The sequence below is a fragment of the Rhinoraja longicauda genome, chromosome 13 (assembly GCF_053455715.1).
Source record: "Rhinoraja longicauda isolate Sanriku21f chromosome 13, sRhiLon1.1, whole genome shotgun sequence".
Classification (NCBI taxonomy): domain Eukaryota; kingdom Metazoa; phylum Chordata; class Chondrichthyes; order Rajiformes; family Arhynchobatidae; genus Rhinoraja; species Rhinoraja longicauda.
Genome location: NC_135965.1, coordinates 12,782,694 through 12,804,605, shown reverse-complemented (window position 1 = coordinate 12,804,605; position 21,912 = coordinate 12,782,694). Strand labels below are relative to the sequence as shown.

The 21,912-nt window shown below is 39.1% G+C and overlaps 1 protein-coding gene across 2 annotated transcripts in view; it reads left to right on the top strand.

Annotated features, from left to right (window-relative positions):
- Positions 1-21,912, top strand: part of rasa2 (RAS p21 protein activator 2) — a 147,626-nt gene that overhangs the window by 23,144 nt on the left and 102,570 nt on the right. For both annotated transcript variants that reach the window (XM_078410373.1, XM_078410374.1), the window contains one exon: positions 9,271-9,388. In XM_078410373.1, coding sequence (XP_078266499.1) covers positions 9,271-9,388 — 118 coding nt within the window. Of the gene's footprint in view, positions 1-9,270; positions 9,389-21,912 lie in introns of those variants that run through there.

The window sequence follows — 21,912 nt, the reverse complement described above, 5'->3', positions numbered from 1 at the left end:
AAGGAGAAAAGAATGAGACCTGAATTATGACACTGTAGAATGAAAGTGTAAGATTCTTGAACTTGCTATCTGAAAGTGGTTGTGACAAAAACTTTTTTTCATATGAATGTTCAGGATATGAATACTGCCCACGGATAACTATCATCCAAACCTCTTTCCTGTTTAATAACTGCTTTATTACTCATTTGGAAATGCTCATCAGGCAGTTAGTAGTTAGTCACCAAGACTAGAAATACATGGGATTCCCTTAAAATTGTTCAGATTACCGTGCCATTTTCAAAACTGCAATACTGACATCTCTCTTTACATTGTTTTACATGAGCCACCTACTTTAAAACTTTTTTCTGATTATCCTCTCAGAAGTCATTGTCATATAGCAAGGAAACAGACCCTTCGGCCCAACTTGCCCATGCTGAAAAACATGCCCCATCTACACTAGTCCCATCTGCCTTGGCCCATAACCATCTAAACCTATCCCATCCATGTACCTGGAGAAATCTATTATTTGATATTGGTATTGGGTTTTATTTTTATCGCATATTATAATGCAATGAAAAAACTTTTTTTTGCATGCTATCAAGGTTAAAAACATCCATATGTGATTGCAATCAAAACTTTGCATGATTACAACAGGTTGTGCATAGAGAAAGGAAACAGTGCAGCATAGAGTGTGACAGCTACAGAAACTGCAGATTTAAAGAAAATTAAGGGCCACAGTGAGATAGATTGGGTGACTGGGAATATTGCATTAGCTTGAGTTTATATTATAATTTATATTAGTCTGTTCAATAGTTTGATAATAGTGGGTAAGAAGCTATCATTAAAACTGGTGGTACATACTTTTGGGCTTTTGTATCTTCTGCTAAAAGGAGAAGAGAGAATAATTGGGGTGTAAGTGTCACGTGATACTATTGGAAGTGGTTGACATGGATAGTATAACACCAATTTAAAGGACACTTGAGCAGTACATGAATAAGACGTTTAGGTGGAAATGGATTGAATGCGAGCAAATGGGACAAGTAGACGAGTTTTTTTAAACGGGGAGCAACAGGTGCTATTTCACAAATGTCCTATTGGAAGAATGTCAGTATTTTAACATCAATCTTACAATAGAGGCCAATAACCTATTTGCCTTCTTAATTGGCAGAACTTGCACACTAGCCTTTAGTATTTAACGAGACAAAGTGGACCCGTTGGGCCCAAACGTCTCCTGCATTGGTGCAGCACCCTGTCCTCCTCCCCCCTCCCCTCTCTCCTCAACCCCCTCTCCCTTCTCCCCCACTCCCCCTCCTCCCCTCCCCCTCCCCTCCTTTTAAACTTTAAAATGTGAATAACTTTAAAAATATAACACCGATTTCAATAAAACTACTTGCATTATCACTAAAGTGACAATGGTGAGTAAGGTGGGCCTAAAATTGTCTCGCTATCGTGTACCGTTTTGGCTGAAGTTCAGTCACAAACAAGATAACAAACGAGAGCTTTAGTATATAGATGTACAAGGAAACCCAGATCTCTCTGAAACCTTCTAAATACCATTTTGAAAACGGGTCCCCTTTTCTATTTTTTTTACCGAAGTACATGATTTCACATTTTCTTGCATTATATTCCATCAGTCATTAGTCCCTCATTCGCCAATTTAACTACATTCTCCTGATGCCTCTTTGCCTCTCAGCATCCTCCTTAAATCGCTCATGGATATCCATCTTTATGTCATTAGTAAACAGATTAATTACACTGAGTAGCCCGATAGAAATCATCGTTACAGATTGTGAACAGTTAGGGCCCAGCACTAATCCTTACGGACGGCCTGTAGTTGCATTTCTTGATTACTAACGGATCCTTATCAATACCAGTATATTTATCCACAAGCTCACGAGCTCTAAGTTTATTAATTTATTCTTTGGCATCTTATCAACAACCTTCAGGTCCAAATGAAACATAGAAACATAGAACATAGGTACAGGAGGAGGCCATTTGGCCCTTCGAGCCAGCACCACCATTCATTGTGATCATGGCTGATCGTCCCCAATCAATACCCCGTGCCTGCCTTCTCCCCATATCCCTTGATTCCACTAGCCCCTAGAGCTCTATCTAACTCTCTCTTAAATCCATCCAGTGATTTGGCTTCCACTGCCCTCTGTGGCAGAGAATTCCACAAATTCACAACTCTCTGGATGAAAAAGTTTTTCTCACCTCAGTTTTAAATGGCCTCCCCTTTATTCTAAGACTGGCCCCTGGTTCTGAACTCGCCCAACATTGGGAATTTTTTTCCTGCATCTAGCTTGTCCAGTCCTTTTATAATTTTATATGTTTCTATAAGATCCCCTCTCATCCTTCTAAACTCCAGTGAATACAAGCCTAGTCTTTTCAATCTTTCCTCGTATGTCAGTCCTGCCATCTCGGGGATCAATCTCGTGAAACGACGCTGCATTGCCTCAATTACAAGGATGTCCTTCCTCAAATTAGGAGACCAAAACTGAATTAGGAGACCAAAACTGAACCGCTACTGCATAATGCAACCTTAAATATCGTTAAATAGATTTGTCAATTGTAACTTCCCTTTGATAAATCCATATTTAATTTGCCAGTCCTGTTATTATTCTTAGTGTGCCATGGCCAGTTTCTTGATAAAATAGTCCCTAACATTTTCACTTCTATTGTCAGCCTCACACCTGTGTTTACCACCTTCCCTTCTTAACACGTGGGATTATCTTTGCTGCTTTTCAATCCATGGGACCAACAGCAAGATGGCAATCAACGAGTTCACTTTGCTACTAATACTAATTACTTTCAGCTCCTCTAGTAAGATAAATTGAAGTATGCCAAACCTGTCTTGAGGATATTAGATATCTTTATTTTGAGAATGTTGTCAATTTTTTTGCTCCACACTTGCATTCCATTTCTATTCCATTACTGTATTGGAAGATGATCCGTGACCATTGGTCACTGAGTCAACTAATTTTTAGCACATTCGCGAGAATGGAGTTTGGGAAATTAAGTCACCCTGTCTGAGTTCAAAATGGTAAAGTCATGGAAATTACTAATATCCATAATCATTTGCAGCACAGGGGAGACCAATCAGCTGACCCTGGCTATTTGTGACATATCTGCTGGGCCCCATGGATTCTGCATTTCCCACATTTTGTTTTTATTTTTTCAACCTATTCATTCTCTACTTAAAAACATGTATTTTTCTAACCTCTACTTTAATGAAGAAAGACACAAAAAATTATCATGGAAATAGATTTTTTAAATTAATTAATATTTTTTGAAATGTTAATAAATCTGATTGGCTACAAAGAATTACTTTTGCATAATAATTTATAGTTGGATTAAACATTGTTACTCTTGGAGATAACAGATGGTAATTGACAGTCAATGGGAGTTTGTGACCAGATAGTGTACCATGGGGTTCTACAGTTTGATTCAAGCTCCTTTACTTTGTTTGGTTTCTGCTTTTGAGTATAATCACTTCAATTAATCACTTGATCTTAAATGGGGGCTATGACTTTGAAGTTTGCTGACTACACCAAATTTGGTTGTGTGGTTGATACTGAAGAAGGATGCTGCAGGAACATATCAGTCGATTGGTTGATTGAGTACAAATGTAATTTGATACAGGAAATGTGAAGTAATGCCCGTGGGTAGGGCAAACAAGATGAATCACTACTTAATAAAGAGCAAATTTTAAGAAAGATAGGGGAACAGGAGGATTCGATGGTCCCCGAAAACAAGCAGGCAGGCGGATTGTGGTTAAGTAGACACTCGGGGCATTTGTCAACATCAGCTAACATATTTAATTTAAGAGCATTTTAAGAACTTCATAAAGCATAAGCTGCAGCTTGAGAACTCCGGACCGTTGTGGTTGCCACTCTACAAGAAGGATGTGGTGGCGCTTGCGAGAGTCCATAGGAGGTTTACAAGGATGTGGCTAGGGTTGAGAGATGGGCTTGGTTGTTTTTTGGAACGAATAAAACTGAGTGGAGATTTAAGTTGGGTGCACAAAATTTAGATGCTAACTCTGTGCGATTGTGGTTATTCACTAAAAAAATTAATTGATAACTAGAGGAAGATGGATTTAAATTAGAAGAAGGAATGCTGAAGAATTGGGAGGTGAAATACTTAAACTCAAAGAATAATGGTAGTTGAAAGGTGTTTTTAAAGTTGCCCAATTAAACAATGGGAGAGACTCAGCGACTGGGAGTTAATGCAACTTTTAAAAGTTCCTTTTATTTTCCTACCTATTGGTCTGAAAGGCCAAGTTGCTGCTTTCTGTGCTGTTGGTTTGTATGGTTCTGTTCGTACAAATACAGAAAAGTGCTTTAAAGACCCTTTAGTGTTTTCTCCCTGATGCAGATCATCCTATTTGGCAAAGTTCTCCAACCACAATAAAATATTGATCCAATTAATATTGCAGTTGCTGTAAAATGTGCATAGTGCTGATATTATTATCATTCAATGGTCAAAATGCCCCTTCCCCCCACCCCAATTAATCATAATTGCTAAAACAACATTTCCTTTAATGTTTCTATGGAATTATCTCCTTTTGTTCTCTACTATTTGAACATTTTCTCTAAAATGAATCTGATAACCTACCAACTTGCAAGCATCCCCAGCATCCACAGCTTTAAAGGCAGAGTATCCTTTTTGTGTAGACAAAAATACGTTAATTTTATTCATGAGAAACTAAGCTTGGAATTTTTTCTTGATTCTCCTATTGAAATGATACAGGGAAGCTATTTCCTATCAATTCCTTTTGTCATTTCAGAAATTACTTATACAAAATCACCCTTCAATTCTCAGTTACCTGACATTCCTCATATTAACATTTCTATTGGTGTAAACTCCAGTGTGGATTTTTAAAATAGTTGTGCCCGGTTGTTATAATATGTGAATAAATCTTGGCATAAATCTAGGAATTTGAGCAAAAAAAAATCTATTCTGAGATTCTTATGAAGCATTTCCAGTGCTGTATTGCATCAGATTGTTTCATTGAAACATTAAATAGGATATGTTCCATGCACTTTTTGGTATGGGGCAAAGGCATTCTTGATTCCTTGACAAATATATAAACAATAGACAGTAGGTGCAGGAGTAGGCCATTCGGCCCTTGGAGCTAGCACCACCATTCAATGTGATCATGGCTGATCATTCTCAATCAGTACCCCGTTCCTGCCTTCTCCACATAACCCCCTGACTCCGCTATCCTTAAGAGCTCTTAAAATATTTATGATAATAATAATAATAAACATTTATTTTATATAGCGCTTTTCCAAGTGCTCAAAGACGCTTTACAAAAACAGTCATGACATAAAAACAAACAGACAAACTATCCTGATGGAGAAGCGGCGAACAAATAACGCAGGCGTCCTCTCTCGTTAGGGTCCGGCAGTAGACAATAAAAACACAAGACACACAATTACAATTTTAACACAAACAGCCATCACAGTGATTGCTCCAGGCACACCCTCACTGTGATGGAAGGCAAAGAAAAGTCTTGTCTCCTCCTCATTCTTCTCCCGTGGTGCCTTCAGGATCACAAAAGCGGATAATCTTATCATTATCACCTTGCTGTGTGTAACACAGCTACTGTATTTTGGATATTGCTTCTAAAGTGCAGTGATAGTAGTAATCTTGATGCAGCGCTTGATCCAAAGTACTGCCGAAATGAATACATTTTTCACACTGATGCAAGCTCTATGCCTTGAACTGCATTTTGAAAAATAATTCCTATTCTTTGGAGAAAACCTGTCTGTTGCATCTCATTTTTACTTGGGATGATTTGTGAAATCTCTAACTTGTTCCAGACATTTTTCCTTCTATTCTTCATTTACCCCCTTCCTCCCCCTCGTTTTTGCAAAAAAACACTCGGCCTTACATATTTTGTAAATGTGGCCTGAATAAAAACATTGATCATTCTCTCAAGTACATTTTATCAGAATATGTTCAATCTGTACTGCATTGTCGCATCACTACAAATTCATTCCAGAAGTACACTCAAAACTTCAGGTGAGGCCTAACCAGGACTTTTGTATACCTTGGATTATAGCTTCTCTATCTTACAGTTTACTCTAAATATGTCATTATTTTATTGGCTCTTTTATTTTGGTACCTGTCTGTGACATTGATTTAAGTATAATTTGTCCTCGTTCAACCATATTGACGCTATGGTCAAGAAAGCATACTGATGCTTCTATTTCCTCAAAAGCCAAAGGAAATTCAGTAGATTTTCAATAACTCACCAATTTTTGCAGATGCACCATAGAATGCATCCCATCCAGATGCATTGCAGCTTGGTATGACAACAGCTCTATTCAAGAGCACAAGAAATTGTGGATTTATGAATGCCACACAGTCCATCACACAAATCAGCTGCCCCCACCTCCCTCCCCCTTCGATTCCATTTGTAACACTTGCAGTATCAGGAAAGCAACCTTAATCAAGAACCACTCATACCTCTGTCATCCTGCTCCCATCTCCTGTTGGCACAGGTGCCAAACCTTGAAATCGCACACCACCAGTTTCAAGAACAACTTCCCGGCTATTATCAGATTATTGAACAGGCCTCTTGTATACTGAGGATGAATTTCCAATTTTCAATCCACGTTGATGTGACCATTGCACATTTTTAACCTGCACTTTCTTTGTAGCTGTAACTTGATATTTTGCACTCATTATTTTCTCTTTTGGAATACCTGACGTACTTGCGTATGATGATCTGCCTGGTTGGCACACAAAAGCTTTTCAGTGTATCTTTGTACATATGACAATGCATGAGTCCTCCAAGTCTCTTTGTTGCTACTTTTTTTTCACAATTTAAGCTTGAAATCGAGATTTTATTTTGCCTGTTTGCTTAAACTGCATGCTTTACGTTGACATTTTTCTTTCATTCAAGATCATCGGGCATTCTTCTCCTTTAAAAAGCAAGTTGGTCTCTGAATTGATGCACATTTGGTGTGTTCTATCCTTGGTTAATTAATGCTAATTAATTAATTAATGGCATAAACAGATGGTTAGCTCATTTGTCTATAATTCTTTGTCTTCCAATCTGAAATAGCTCTGTTCTGTCTTGTATTTTTGACTTTGATATACACAGAATGCTGAAATAACTCAGCGGGTCAGGCAGCATCTCATGAGAGAAAGAATGGGTGACGTTTTCTTCAGACTGATGTCAGGGGAGGGGCGGGACAAAGATAGGATGTAGTAGGAGACAGTGGGAGAACTGGTACGGGGGAGGGGAAAGAGAGGGACAGGGGAACTATTGGAAGTTAGAGAAGTTAATGTTCATACCGCTGGGGTGTAAACTGCCAAAGCAAAATATGAGATGCTGTTCCTCCAATTTGTGCTGGGCCTCACTATGACAATGGAGGAGGCCCATGGCAGGAAGGTCAGGCTGGCAGTGGGAGGGGGAGTTGAGTTGGGAGTAGGGGATAGAGGTTTTACAGGGAACAGGGTGGGAAGAAGTGTAGTAAAGATAGCTATGGGAGTGAGTAGGTTTGTAGTAGATGTCGGTCAGTAGTCTGTCTCGTGCGATGGAGATGGTGAGATCCAGAAACGGTAGGGAGATGTCGGAGATGGTCCAAGTGTATTTAAGAGCAGAATGGAAATTAGTGGTGAAATTTATGAAGTCAGTGAGTTCTGCATGGGTACAAGAGGTAGCGCCAATGCAGTCGTCAATGTAGAGTTTGGGGATGGGGCCAGTGTATGCCTGGAACAGGGATTGTTCGACATACCCTACAAAGAGGCATGCATAGCTAGGGCCCATGCGAGTGCCCATAGCTACGCCTCGGATTTGGAGGAAGTGGGAGGAGTCAAAGGAGAAGTTGTTGAGGTTAAGAACCAGCTCTGCTAGGCAGAGGAGAGTATTAGTAGATGGAGATTGGCTGGTTCTGCGGTCGAGGAAGAAACGGAGGGCTTCAAGTCCATCCTTGTGGGGGATGTAGAGTGATTGGACATCCATGGTAAAGATGAGGGAGTGGGGACCTGGAAACCGGAAGTTATTGAGGAGACGGAGAGCATGTGAGGTGTCTTGGACATAGGTAGGGAGGGATTTGACCAGGGGGGATAGGATGGAGGTGAGTGAGGTAGGGGAAATTAATTTGGTGAAATGTTTCCTCCCTCCTCTCTTTGACTTTGAGATGATCATTTTGGGATTTATGTAATCTTGTGTACGATTTTCCAATTCTGTTAAAAATAAGATTGGAACCACCGAATGCTGTGATTTGTCACTCAGTGCTGTAATTTTTATTGTTTTTAAGACTGTCCCTCCCTACTTAATATTAATTTTCTTGATCTTTTGCCCGTATCCTCTTCCTGCACTGTAATTACTTATGCCAAATAATTATTCAACCAATCGATGTTTTTGTTATTTACATTTATGTGCTGTCATTTTCAGTTTGCTCTAATATCTGTTTCTGTTTAGTGAATTTGTTTCACTGATATTTTGGACAAATACAGATTCTGACTTTTCCTAAATGTTTTTATACACCTGCACTTTATTTCCTACTGTCTATTTGATTGTGATATGTAACTCGTCACCAGGATTTCTACTTTTCAAATTTTTCAAACTTTTTTTAACGTTTGGGCATTGGCTCTTTTGTCAAATAGATCTCTTGTCCCTTTGAGATGTAAACTAATCCTGTGTCATAATAAATGTTAGTTGTCGTTTCCTCAAGAGCACCTATGATTTTTCTGTGATGACAAAAAATGCTGGAGTAACTCAGTGGGACCGGCAGCATCTCTGGATAGAAGGAGTAAATATTAAATTTAAGTGCAAGATTATATAACTATATTAATTAATTACAAGGGTTAAAATATAAAATATATTAGAAAAGCCAATTACCACATTTTTGAGCTGATTATCAATTAATGTGCGAATTTACTTCAAGTACTTCTGTATGCTTAGTCGAGTCGCATATATGAACTCTTTCTTCATAACTTAGTCATACATTTTATGACCATTGTTCTTTTATTCAATACCAAGAGAATTGGGATGTGTAAGGAAAAAGCAAAATAGAAAAAACAAAACAATTTTTTCTTTGTGTTGCAAAAAGTATCTCTGTTCAATAACCTTTCTATAAATAGCAGAATATACATACTCACGATAGGCCTGACATTGTGCATGTAGTCCAAGAACTACAGACTGTTGGAAATAATAGTCGTTTTTCACACATGAACGCGTATGTGCATTTGGCGTGCATATTTTTTTTGCTGAAAAGTTGTATTATGAATTTTGATGTAAAATTTAATGTAAATTTTGCTGATTAACAGGTGAAGCCAAGAACCTACCTCCATACCATGGGCCAAACAAGATGCGAGATTGTTTTTGTACCATAAAGCTGGACCAAGAAGAGGTTTATCGGACAAAATTAGTTGAAAAATCTCTAAGGTAACCACAAACTGTAGCAGTTTCCATATTCGATATTGATTTGACATATGTTTTGAATATGTTTTTGTCCATGGCGCTTGCCTATGAACAGATAACATGAACATCCCTCGCTACCTTATTAATGCTGTTTGGCTATTGAACTGTTTGATTACTAATTATAGCCATTGTATTAACACATTTCTCCTGTCTCCCTTTATGGATAAACAATTATTAAAGGGTATTGACCTGATTTTTTAATATTGCTATACTATGCACTGAACAAAATGATATTTTGCTACAGTAAGTAGTGATCTTTATATCATTTTTACCATCACAGTTTCCTTTTAATGATATATGTAGCCTTTTAGGAACTTGGCTTTGCTGAAAAAAATAATGAATGTTGCAAAATATTTTCAGTTTAACACAAAGTGTGAATCAAGAAAGATGAACAAAACATAGGGAAGACCCAGCACTTTATTGGAATATTATTTTGTTTCTTTCGTCTCACCCAAATATCAGTCATTTCCATTTATTTCATTCCGCACTCCCTTGGGGGTAGGAGTGGCAAATCATTGTGTATGATGTTTATCTGTGATACTTATCTGTGAATCCATGCAAAGCATCTAGTCCAGACTGTGCACTAGGATGAGTGGTAAAGAACTCCTGTGCACCAACTGGCTGGAGTTTTCAACCTCTTGTTGCTGTGGTCTGAGGTTCCCACATACTTCAGAAGGGCATCTATTATATCAATGCCCAAAAGAGCACGGTGACCTCACTCAATGACTATCATCAACCAGAGTTGTATCCATTGTAATAAAGTGCTTTAGGAAGTTGGTTATGATGCAAATTATTTCCTGCCTCGGACGCTATATGGATCTTCAATTTGCCTATCGCAACAACAGATCAACAGCAGATGCTATGAAACTAGCTCTCCACTCTGTTGTGGCCCTTCTGTACAACTGGAACACATATGTTGGGCTGCTGTTCATTGAGTACAGCTCTGTTCCACCATCCCCGACAATACGATACGATAGAACTTTATCCCAGGAGGGAAAGTAATTTACAGCTACTATCATCCCCTCAAAACTCATCACTAAGCTCCAAGATTTGGGCCTGTGTACGTCTCTTTGCAACATTAACAATAAGAAAACCACACTGGGCACTTTGGCATAAAGTTTAGAAAATAGAAACTAAACCAAAAATGTTTACAAGGTTGCATTTTTTTTTCATTTGGATAAATGAACATTGAACAGTTGCATTTGATTCAATTGAACACTAATTCTAATTACATTCACCTACATGATTTCCTTCACCTTTTTCTTCATTCATTTGCCAATGTAATTTTTAATATTTTTGTTCATACATTAATCCTGTAAGTGAATTGTACAATCACTGTGAAATGATTCTGCTTTCATATAAACAATTTACATTTCTGACTTGTCTTCATTGGCTTTGCAACTAGTGTTCTTCTAATTAACTTATCCTATACTTTCAATTTGTTAAACATTTATGTAATAATATCCCAGCAACATTTTTTAAAATGAATAAGACATAATTTTTAGCATGGTTCTTTGTATTTACATTTTATACTAGTTAGTGACATAGTTAATCTGTCTTATCTTGCCGAATGTCTCGTGTCATTATCATTGATCCTGTAAGAATTTTGTTTTACTACTTGAGTTGTTTGCCCATCTCTACAGATAGGAATAGGGGTAACTGATTAAATCCCTTAACTAGTATTCCCATTCAATAAGAACATTCCCAATTGATGTAAGATTTAAAATTATTTGAACTTGCACCTAATGTTTTGTGAGCGACAGCAAAGGCCACGAGCTTTTGTGTGAAGGAATCTTCGTCAGCCCTTTTCTAAAGGCCTGAATGTAATTTTACAATTGTGCCCTGTTTTCCTCGACTTGCTTTACCAGCAGATATTTTTCTGTCCATCCATCTTCTCTCTATTCCGTTAATTGACCTCTGTTCAATGAATTGATGAGCACTTGAATCGCCTAGGCCTTAAAGCATCACATTAGACATCACATAAAGCAGATTATGTATTGTCTTGTGATGATTAAGCCTTGGAGTCGTAGCAAAAAAAAAGGAAACCAAGAGATAGTTGGGTATATATTTATTGATAGTAGCAGGTTAGGTTGAAAAGCGCATTTAGGTTCTGAACTTTTAAATACGATACAATAGAACTTTATTTTACCCAGGAGGGAAATTGATCTGTCAACAGTCATAAAAATACAAAATACATGGAACATGAAATTAAAGTGACGACTGGAAAGATTGGGGATGTGCAAAGATTGGGAAAAGGGGGTAAAGGGAGTCAGTCTCAGTCTACCCCATGACAGAAGGGGGAGGAGTTGAACAGTTTGATAGCCACAGGGAAGAAGGATTTCCTGTGGCATTCTATCCTGCATCTTGGTGGAACTGGTCTGTTGCTGAAGGTACTTCTCAGGTTGACTAGTGTGTCATGGAGGGGATGAGCTGTATTGTCCAGGATGCTCCGCAGTTTGAGGAGCATCCTCCCCTCCAAGACCACCTCCCATGAATCCAACTCCGCCCCCAGGACGGACCCAGCCTTCCTGATGAGTTTGTAAATAGCAATATATTAAGTACACAGGCAAGAAAGTTATGATGAACCTTAATTGAGATTCAGCTATAATTAAAGTAATCATTCTGGCTGCCGTACTTCGAAAAGATCTGAAGGCTTTAAGGAATATACAGAATAGACTGACTAAAATAATTCCATATGTGAGTGCTTTAAGTTAAATGGACAGACTAGAGAAGGTGAGATTTTTCTCAGTGAAACAGAGTTTGTTATGGCATTTGAAAGGAGTAATTACAATCATAAAGGGATACACAGTGATTTTACAAAGGGTGGAATGGTCAAACAATAGGGGGCATGAAATGACAGTGACTTGAGGGAAACAAAAAATGTACCCAGTTAGTGGTTTCTGAACTTTTGGGGATAGTTGTGGAACCAAATTCAATTCAAAAGAGCATAAATTAAGTATTTTGTTGGAAAGAATTTACAGTGCAATGGGGTGAAGGTGGGGTAGTGAAACTAGCTGAATTGTACTTAAGTAATCATTAGGGACGCAATAAGCTAAATGGCCAAGCATCATGCTGTAACCATCATTTGATTCTAATAAACCTGTGCAGCCCTTTCAAAGGCTATTTGAGCACTTTCAGATTCCCAAAGCATCCACACTGCACTTTGGTATACTGATCTTTGTCCATCTTTTGTAAAAATGTCAGCATTTAGTCTTTAAATATTTGTACTCTGTTTGCCTGAGAGCTAAGTTTTAAAGATCTGCATGGATAGACCCTAAATCTCTATGAACCTCCATTACTCCTGGCTTTTTGCCATTTAAAAATAACTACCTATAACGTCTGCATCTTTTCTGACGAGTTTTGTCCAAATACTTGACCTATCAATTTGAACCCAATTATAACAATTTACTATAAGAACAGTCAGGACTGACACTGTTGTAGTTGCAGAATCATGCTTTAGAGCACGTGCCAATGTCACAATGATCGTGGCTTGGCCCATTGATGGGTCAGATCAGCAGATGTGGCAGCACAGTGGTATACCAGCAGGAGAGAGTAGCCCTCGTAGGCTTGAGCAACTACTTCTGTTCCCATGAAGTTTCATTGCATCAGGCCACATGTGGGGAAAAAAAACCCAAATACGACCCACTATACTTACCAAATACGATCCATTAAAGGTACTCCACATTGTGAATACTCCGTGTGTGTGTGTGTGTGGGGCAGAACAAATGTATTACATGGTAATGCAGAACATCCACAGCAAAAAATATACACTACCATATCTGTAACATCATTGCTCAGGTTTATTCTCCACTCTACTGTGAGTATCTAGCCAAGGGTTGCAAAGACATGCTGTGCAAACCTAAAAATGAACTGTCAGTCCACTTAAGGTGCAATATTGGACAGTTTAGGTGCTAAACAAGAACAAACAGCATGCAATAGACAAGAGCTAAGAAATCTGATCACCAATAGTTCAGATTAAAGTTCTGTGGTACTTTCACATCTATTTGTAAATGATGGACAATTAGACAACTAATAGGAAGACAAAGTTCTATGCTCAATGATGCTGGGGCCCAGCATATGTGCTAAAGAAAAGGATAAAAGATTCAAGACTTTATTAAGTTTGTAGTGATGAATTTCAGCTTGCTCCTGAGATCTCCACCACTGTAGCATTGCAGCTGTAGTACTCACGATCTGCTGTCCAGGACCATAATATGCCCCAAACCAACCTGTTACATTGTCATCTACCTGGCAATTTTGAAAATTATCTAGATCAGTTCTGATCGCAAAAAAAGTCAAATCTAATTCATGCCCAATCATCATAAAAGTGATAGAAGGCTTTGACAATACTGTCAAGTGGCACCTGCTAACCAATAACCCTATTCACTGATGCCTGGTTTGGGTTTTACTTTAGAGATACTGCATAGAAACAGGTCACCATTGATCACCTGGTCACACTAGTTTTAGATTATCCCACTTTCTCATCCACCCCCAATACAGCAGGGTGCAATTTACAGAGGGCAATTAACTTGCAAATCTTTGGAATGTGTGAGGAAGCCGCAGGAACTTGCAAACTACGCACAGACAGCACCTTGCAAACCTACTCTCTGCTGCACAACGCCAAAGACCTGGGATTGATCCTGACCTCAGGTGCTGTCTGTGCATAGTTTGCAAGTTCACAACCTTGGCACGTATGTCTACTGATGAGTTGATTTTGATGAGATGAGTGTGACAGCCCTGGATAATAAGACAGCATTTTGTGTGTGCAATCAAAGCGCTCTGGCAAAACTGAAGTCTAAGGAGAAAAAGAGCTCAAATGGCTTGAGGCATACTGTGCATAAAGGAAGATGGCAGTTAATGTCACAGGTCAATCTTTCTTTATGCACAACATCTCCTATTACAGCTTTCTAGGTCCAGCCATCATCAACCTTCATCCATGTTAAAGTGGATGGTGGTAGGTGCGGGAGCACAGTTTGTTGATAGCAAATAGTATTGAATCTTGCACAACTCCTCACTAAGTGAAGTAACCTGTGCCTGCTGCAACAAGTCCTGGACCTTGAGGCATGGTTGAGAAGTGGCATTTAACATCTGTGCCACAAAAGAGCCATCTTCAAGAGAGCATCTAATCACCCACATTCTTTCAATGACAAGGCCATCACTGGGCTACTATTGACCAGAACTTCAACTAGACCAGCCACATAAATACCATGTCTACAAGAACTGGTCAGAGGCTGGGTATTCTGTGACAGGTGACTCGCATGTTGACATCTCAAAGCCTTTCCACTGTTTACAAAACACTGAGTGTGATGCAATATTCTACACTTGCTTGATTAACTATCACACAAACATTTCTCAAGAAGCCTGTCATTATTCAGGGCAAAACAACCTGCTTGTTTAGTGTCCCAAGCATTCACTGCCTCCAGCTCCGAGCATATAATGACATAATTATGTACCATCAACAAAATGCACTATGGCTACTTAGCCAGGTTTCTTCAATAGCACCTCTTTACCCTGTCAACTCTACACCAGAAGGACTACCTCCAATGAATTCCCCTCTAAGTTTGCACCATCTAGCTTAAATATATTACAGGTCATTCATTAGTTATTCAATAGATTGGAACTTCCTGTCCAATTAGAGTACCTTCTCCAGAAGGACTGCTGTGGTTCTGTTAGTGATGGACAAAAGGTGCCAAGGACAAATGAATAAAAATAAAATGAATTGCCAAATTTCAACCAATCTGCCTTGAAAACATACAGTCAGAGACAGCCTACATGTAGCTCTGGTTTAGAAAGTGGTAGAGGTTAAGAATTGAAGCTGAGACCATCCTGTATTCATGAACTGTTTGCCTTTACAAGCTGAACTATAAGCCTATACAACAAGTGCACTGTGGTGGTTACAGAAGGTCATAAGTGATAGGAGTAGAATTAGGCCCTTTTGGCCCATCGAGTCTACTCCGCCATTCAATCATGGCTGATCTATCTCTCCCTCTGAACCCCATTCTCCTGCCTTCTCCCCAAAACCTCTGACACCTGTACTAATCATGAATCTATCTCTTCCTTAAAAATATCCACTTACTTGGGCTCCACAGCCTTCTGTGGCAAAGAATTCCACAGATTCACCACCCTCTGACTAAATTTAAAAAAATCCTCATCTCCTTCCTAAAAAAACGTTCTTTAATACTGAGGCTATGACCTCTAGACTTAGACTCTCCCACTAGCTTTTCACTATTCTATGTTTCAATGAGGTCCCCCCTCATTCTTCTAAACTCCAGTGAGTACAGGACCAGTGCTGACAAATGCTCATCATAGGCTAACCTATTCATTCCTGGAATCATTCTCGTAAACCTCCTCTGGACCCTCTCCAGAGCCAGTATATCCTTCCTCAGATATGATGCCCAAAATTGCTAAAGAACATTTATATGCTAGGCAGAGATGGAACACACAACACAAAATAGCCAAAAACAAATGGTTGAAATAATGCCACATACCTCAATATTTTGAGGTTTGTTACGTGATCAGATAATGGGATGAACTGCTTGAAACAACATTGAATGAATATATCTATATACTAAAACTCTCGTTTGTTATCCTGTTTGTGACTGAACTTCAGCCAAAACGGTACACGATGGCGCGACAATTTTAGGCCCACCTTACTCACCATTGTCACTTTAGTGATAATGCAAGTAGTTTTATTGAAATCGGTGTTATATTTTTAAAGTTATTCACATTTTAAAGTTTAAAAGGTGGGGGGGGGGATGGGGAAGAAGGGAGGGGGGGGGGGGGGTTGAGGAGATAGGGGAGGGGGGGAGGACAGGGTGCTGCACCAATGCAGGAGAGGTTTTGGCCCAACGGGTCCACTTTGTCTAGTAGACTATAAAGTGGGAAATTTCTTAAAATAATGAACTTGGGAGAACAAATTTTACATTTCAGCTTTTGTTTGTATTTTGCCGCTGAAGATTTTCAGAAAATGGCATGCATTCAAAGACAGGCAACTTAATGAGGTGTTTTTCGGAATAAACATTTTACAGTTGTTGCTTATTGCTTTGGCAGTTTTACTTGTCTATTACAGGTATTAAGTGATCTAGTAACGTGCTATGCAATGTTGGACTTTTGACCTGGAAACTGAGGCTACAATTGTCACATTTTGCCTTTTTATCTCGGTTAATCATTTGTGGAGAGATAAAGGAGTGGCCAGAGAAGCATAATTTTGTAATTTTCCCACATTCATAAATCATTACTTCCAGTGGGAGGGTTGAATTTTTTATTTCTCTTTTTCTTCATTCAGAGAATGCATACATTACTGATAACGCAGGTATTTATTGTCTATCGCCAATTGCCTTGGATGTAAGAAAACACCTAAATTGGTGGGACTGGATTTAACTCAAGGCCCAACGGGTCAACAGGCCCAACAAGGCCCTGTCCCAGTTAGGCATTTTTTAAGGCGACTGCTGGCAATTGTCATAGTCGTAGCATAAGAAAATAACTGCAGATGCTGGTACAAATCGAAGGTATTTATTTCACAAAATGCTGGAGTAACTCAGCAGGTCAGGCAGCATCTCAGGAGAGAAGGAATGGGTGACGTTTTGGGTCGAGACCCTTCTTAAGGTCAGAGTCGTAGCAGGTCGCCGAAAAAACGGTGACTGGACCTCCCCTACGACAATGTCTATGACAAGCTACAACAACCTACCACCTAATCGACGTCAAGCCATGGCAGGCTAACGAAAACCTGCGACCCAATCATCGCAAGTAGAATGTCCACCTACGACCGCACCTATGACAACCTACCACACCAGAAGCGATAACCGAGGTCAACCTATGTCCACCCGCTATGTCCACAAGCTATGACCCTGAAGACAACTGAAGACAATTCACGTTTCACCCACTTTCCCTATAAAAGGTAGGGTTTCCAATCATTCTGCATCGTGACTGTTTGAAAGTGATGCCATGAGAAATTACTCTGAAATACAATAACTTCATACATCAATTTTCCGTCAAAATGTCAAGAATTTCCTTTATTGATATACAAACAAAATTTTTTAAAAGGTTGATAAGAACATACAACAGTGCATACAAAAATATTGTAATAAATTTCAATAAACTTCAAACTTTAAAATTCAAACTTTCAACAGAATACAAGTGCAAAAACATACAAAACCTAACATCATTTATGGACATATTACACTGATGGATGATCAGATCAAGTCCACACTTGGAATTCGCTGAAGTCAGCACCAGCAACAACCTTTAATCACCTGGCGACAACCTGGCGATAACCTACTTCACCAGGCGATAACCTGGCGACAACCAACGACAGCGCCCACGTCAGGAGACGTCAAGCTACGCTCATTGGCATCAAACCAACAGTCACCGAAAAAGTTCAGGCCTTCACAAAATCCAGGAACGACCAGGAAAATGACACGACTCTTTGGAGACTACTCACGACCATGCCCGCGATACCCCGGCGACTGCGGCGACAGCCTAGTCGCCTGTAGTTGCCAAAAAAATGGCCGAACTGGGACAGGACCTTTAGAGTCCGACTGTGTATGGGTGGCAGATTTCCTTGCCTGGGTTTTTATAATAATCTGGGAATGTGAGAGTTACTGTTGCTGAGACCAGGTTTTTCCAAAATACTCCACAGTTATTTAATTACTTGTATTTAAATTCACTAACTGTTAGGGTGGGACTGAAACTGACGTTTCCAGATCAAAATCCAGTAACACTACGAAGTTAATGTATCCCACATGTGCATGGTATAGTTAGCTCTGAAGTCCCACTTTAATCCTTGCCCACCCGTGCATTTTTCAACTACCTTAGGAGTAGTCCTGGAACTGGAAGTAGACCAAATAGTGGCGTTTAAGAGGTTTTTAGATAGCTACAGGAATTATGCATGAATGTACAGCTTGCTGGCTTACAGATAGAGAAAGAAGTGTGAGATACCAACGACAAGTGTAATGGAGCAGTGATCTGAGGAGGTTGATGTTCCGACAAAGACAATTAGGTTTTATCCTATTGAGAAACCCTGAATGAACAGGGAGGTTGAAGTTCAAATTGGACAAATTAGAGATAATGTAGTTTGGGAGCATGAATGAGGCTACAACGTGAATAGTAGGGTCCTTGGGGTATTGAGCAACAAAGAGTGATGGCAAAGTGGATTTGGTGGGCTGAAAGGTCAGTTTCCATGATGTATTTCTCTATGACGTTGTGATTTTTACCAAATACTTTTATCTTTTAGAGATACATGCACACCTGAGTGGGAAATATGTAGAAATTTTCAGATTTGAGTAGTGTATGCAAATCATGGCAAGATGTTTGAGGAAAAGTGCAACCCTTGTTGTAAGCTTCGATTTCAGCTATTTCTCCATGTAAAATGAATTATTCATTATTTACATAAGTTGATTTAATTTTGGTTAAACTTCTAAAGGCGCTTCACAGGCGAATCACGGCAAAATGTGATACTCAAGCATGTGAGGATAGAATTAAGATTATCAAAACCTTTGGCAAAGAAATGGGGTTAAGAGCATTTTAAAAAGGAAGTTGCATAATTGGCCAGACTGAATTAAGAAGCTCTGCTGCATTCTATCTCATGCACTTGCAGAGCCATTAAGATTGATTGATTGAAAGATACAACATGGAAACATGCCCTTTAATCCACTGAGGTCACCCTGACCACCTATACACATTAGTTCTAGTTATTCTACTTTAATATGAATCTGAGGGGTAACCTTTTCTCACAAAGAGTGGTGGGTGTATAGAACAAGCTGCCAGATGAGGTAGTTGAGGCAGGGATTATCTCAACATTTAAACAGTTAGACAGGTACATGGATTGGACAGGTTTGGGGGGATATGGACCAAACCCAGGCAGGTAGGACTAGTGTAGCTGGAACATGTTAGCCGGTGTGGGTAAGTTTGCCAAACGGCCAGTTTCCGCACTGTATCTCTCTGAGATATTATTGGATTGGAATCTTATGGGTTGTTCAGGGGTGATGGCTGATTAAGAGTTTGTACGGTTTTATGAACTCAAGATGTTGGACTGGTAGATGGGAGGCAGTCCAGAGCATTAAATTGTTAAATGTAAATGTAACAAAAAGCAAAGATGAAAATTTGAACAATGGGTGGGCAACTTGGGTAATTTTGAAGATAGGGGTAGGTGATCTTGGCGATGAAACAGATTTTTTTGTTCCAAATTTGTCAAATACCGTACCAAGACTGAACAGTTGATTTCCTGCATTTTATCTTTATCACTGTGACTCACATTTAATGTTGAATTTATTACTATGACTATCTTTAACTTTCATCAACTTTGTGCAGCTGTAATAGCAAATGTTCACTGTGTTGCTCTCTTTAACAATTCTTTTTCCATGTTCAAACCAAGGATTTAAAATTTTGAATCAGCAATATTCAATTCATGTGTGGTTATTGGTAGAAATGTCAATGATTTTCATTTTGAAGTTTTTAGCACTTGTACTTGAAGATTTCTTTTGATTTTGGTATCCCAACTGTGCTGTTGGTTCATTTATTTCCTATTCGGTAGAAAAAAACCCAGGGTTTACCTGATCACACCTTTCCCTGCCAACCAATTTTCATGCTTCAATTTGTATCGATAAAGGAGCAACCTCTGCGTAGAATCCTGTGTAAAGGATAAGGCAGAGCTAAAACCAAACACAAAACACAATCTGTAAAAAGTAGGATTTAAAATAGATTCAAATATTAAACCCATCTTTTGTGATTATCATAAAAATTGGTTGGGTTGGTAGAATTTCAAGACTTCTGTGTTAAAAATCCTGGAGTTGGGTCCCGATCTGAAACACATGCTCTCCAGAGATGCTGCCTGATCCACTGAGCACTTTGTATTTTTAAAAATCCTGAATATGGTTCAACGTGACTCCTAGAGCGTAGACTTTGTTAAATATATGCATGATAGAATAGGCAATCTTCCATTCCTAACCAAAGCAACAGATGTGGAGGAGCATGTGGCAAATTAACTTCTGCATTTTCCCTTTCAGTTCCAGTTATGTTTTCAAATGAAATGTTCCCAAACCCCTTGTCCGTTTTTAAAATCTACCTGAGGTTTTTCCAAATATTTTGATAGTAGTCTAATGTCATGCATTGAAAGTATTTCACTATATTTTTATTCTTCAGTTTTCAAGTTTTAAATCTGCAATTTTTTTTGTTGCATCTAATTCTGTTTTGCTTTGGAATAGACAGTTATTTATGCCAATTGCTTCTAATTACAATGCTAGACTTAGGAGCAGCAAAAAGCTAATTTATTGAAAGGCCTTACTAAGTAAATTCCAGTGCTTGCTGACAGTGCAAAATGGCCTGAGAGAATTTGTGCTGGAATGATGCAAAACTTGCCCAGATCCTTCCTGTGACAAAGTGCAGTTCAGGTTCAGCTTGCTTACTATGTTTGAACTTCTGACTCGAGCGTTTGACAGCTACCAGTTTCTGTCAGGCCTAGTTAAGTTCAGGACATTAAGCTAAGTGCTGGAATAATTCATTGGGTCAGGCAGCATATCATATCATATCATATCATATATATACAGCCAGAAACAGGCCTTTTCGGCCCACCAAGTCCGTGCCGCCCAGCGATCCCCGTACATTAACACTATCCTACACCCACTAGGGACAATATTTACATTTACCCAGCCAATTAACCTACATACCTGTACGTCTTTGGAGAATATGGATAGATGATGTTTTAGGTTGGAACCCTCTTTCAGACATCGTGGTGGGGGAGAGGGGCGAAAGCGGGAAGAAAGGTGGACCTAGGCAAAAGCCTGGCAAGTGACACATGGATCTGGTGATAGGCAGTTGGTTGGATAGGCCGGAGATGATAAGACAATGTGAGATAAGGATAGAAGAGGTACAAATTGTGAAGCCAGAGGAAGGGATATAGGTTGAAGTGGATGGGGGAAAGGGAGAAATGGGTGCAAATCCAATGGGGCACAGTGAAGAAAGGGATGAAAAGGGGGGAAGGGAGAAGTTTTGGAACATGTAAATAGGAAAATATCAAAATTATAACCTGTTATTTGGTGGTAGCTTTTCCCTGAATCGAGCAATGAACATATGATCAATTGTAGCTTGGTTTATATTGAATTTGTTTGATTTAATTTTTTTGGCTCCTTAAGAGTGTGTGGTTCTGCCGTAAAACTAATTGCTGATCACTTGTAAAATTGCAGGTTAATAGTACTGTTTATATTTTGGCCAATAGTTGTTTCAAGGGTAGTGTTCAATCATATGAACATAATAATTGAAATATCAGTTATGAGGAGGGACTGCTGTAGATCCTCTGTGTACTTTTTATTTGTTAGATCTGTTCTTGCAAAATATATTCTATTTATTGTAGGATCATTGGCTACATTTGAACCCAAGAGTCATTTTGTGTTTTTTTAAGTTGGTTGGTTTGGTGCAATTGTGCTTTTAGAGTCATAGAAATACAATGCATGGGAACAGGCCCTTCCCCATCATCCAAGCCGACCATGATGCCCATC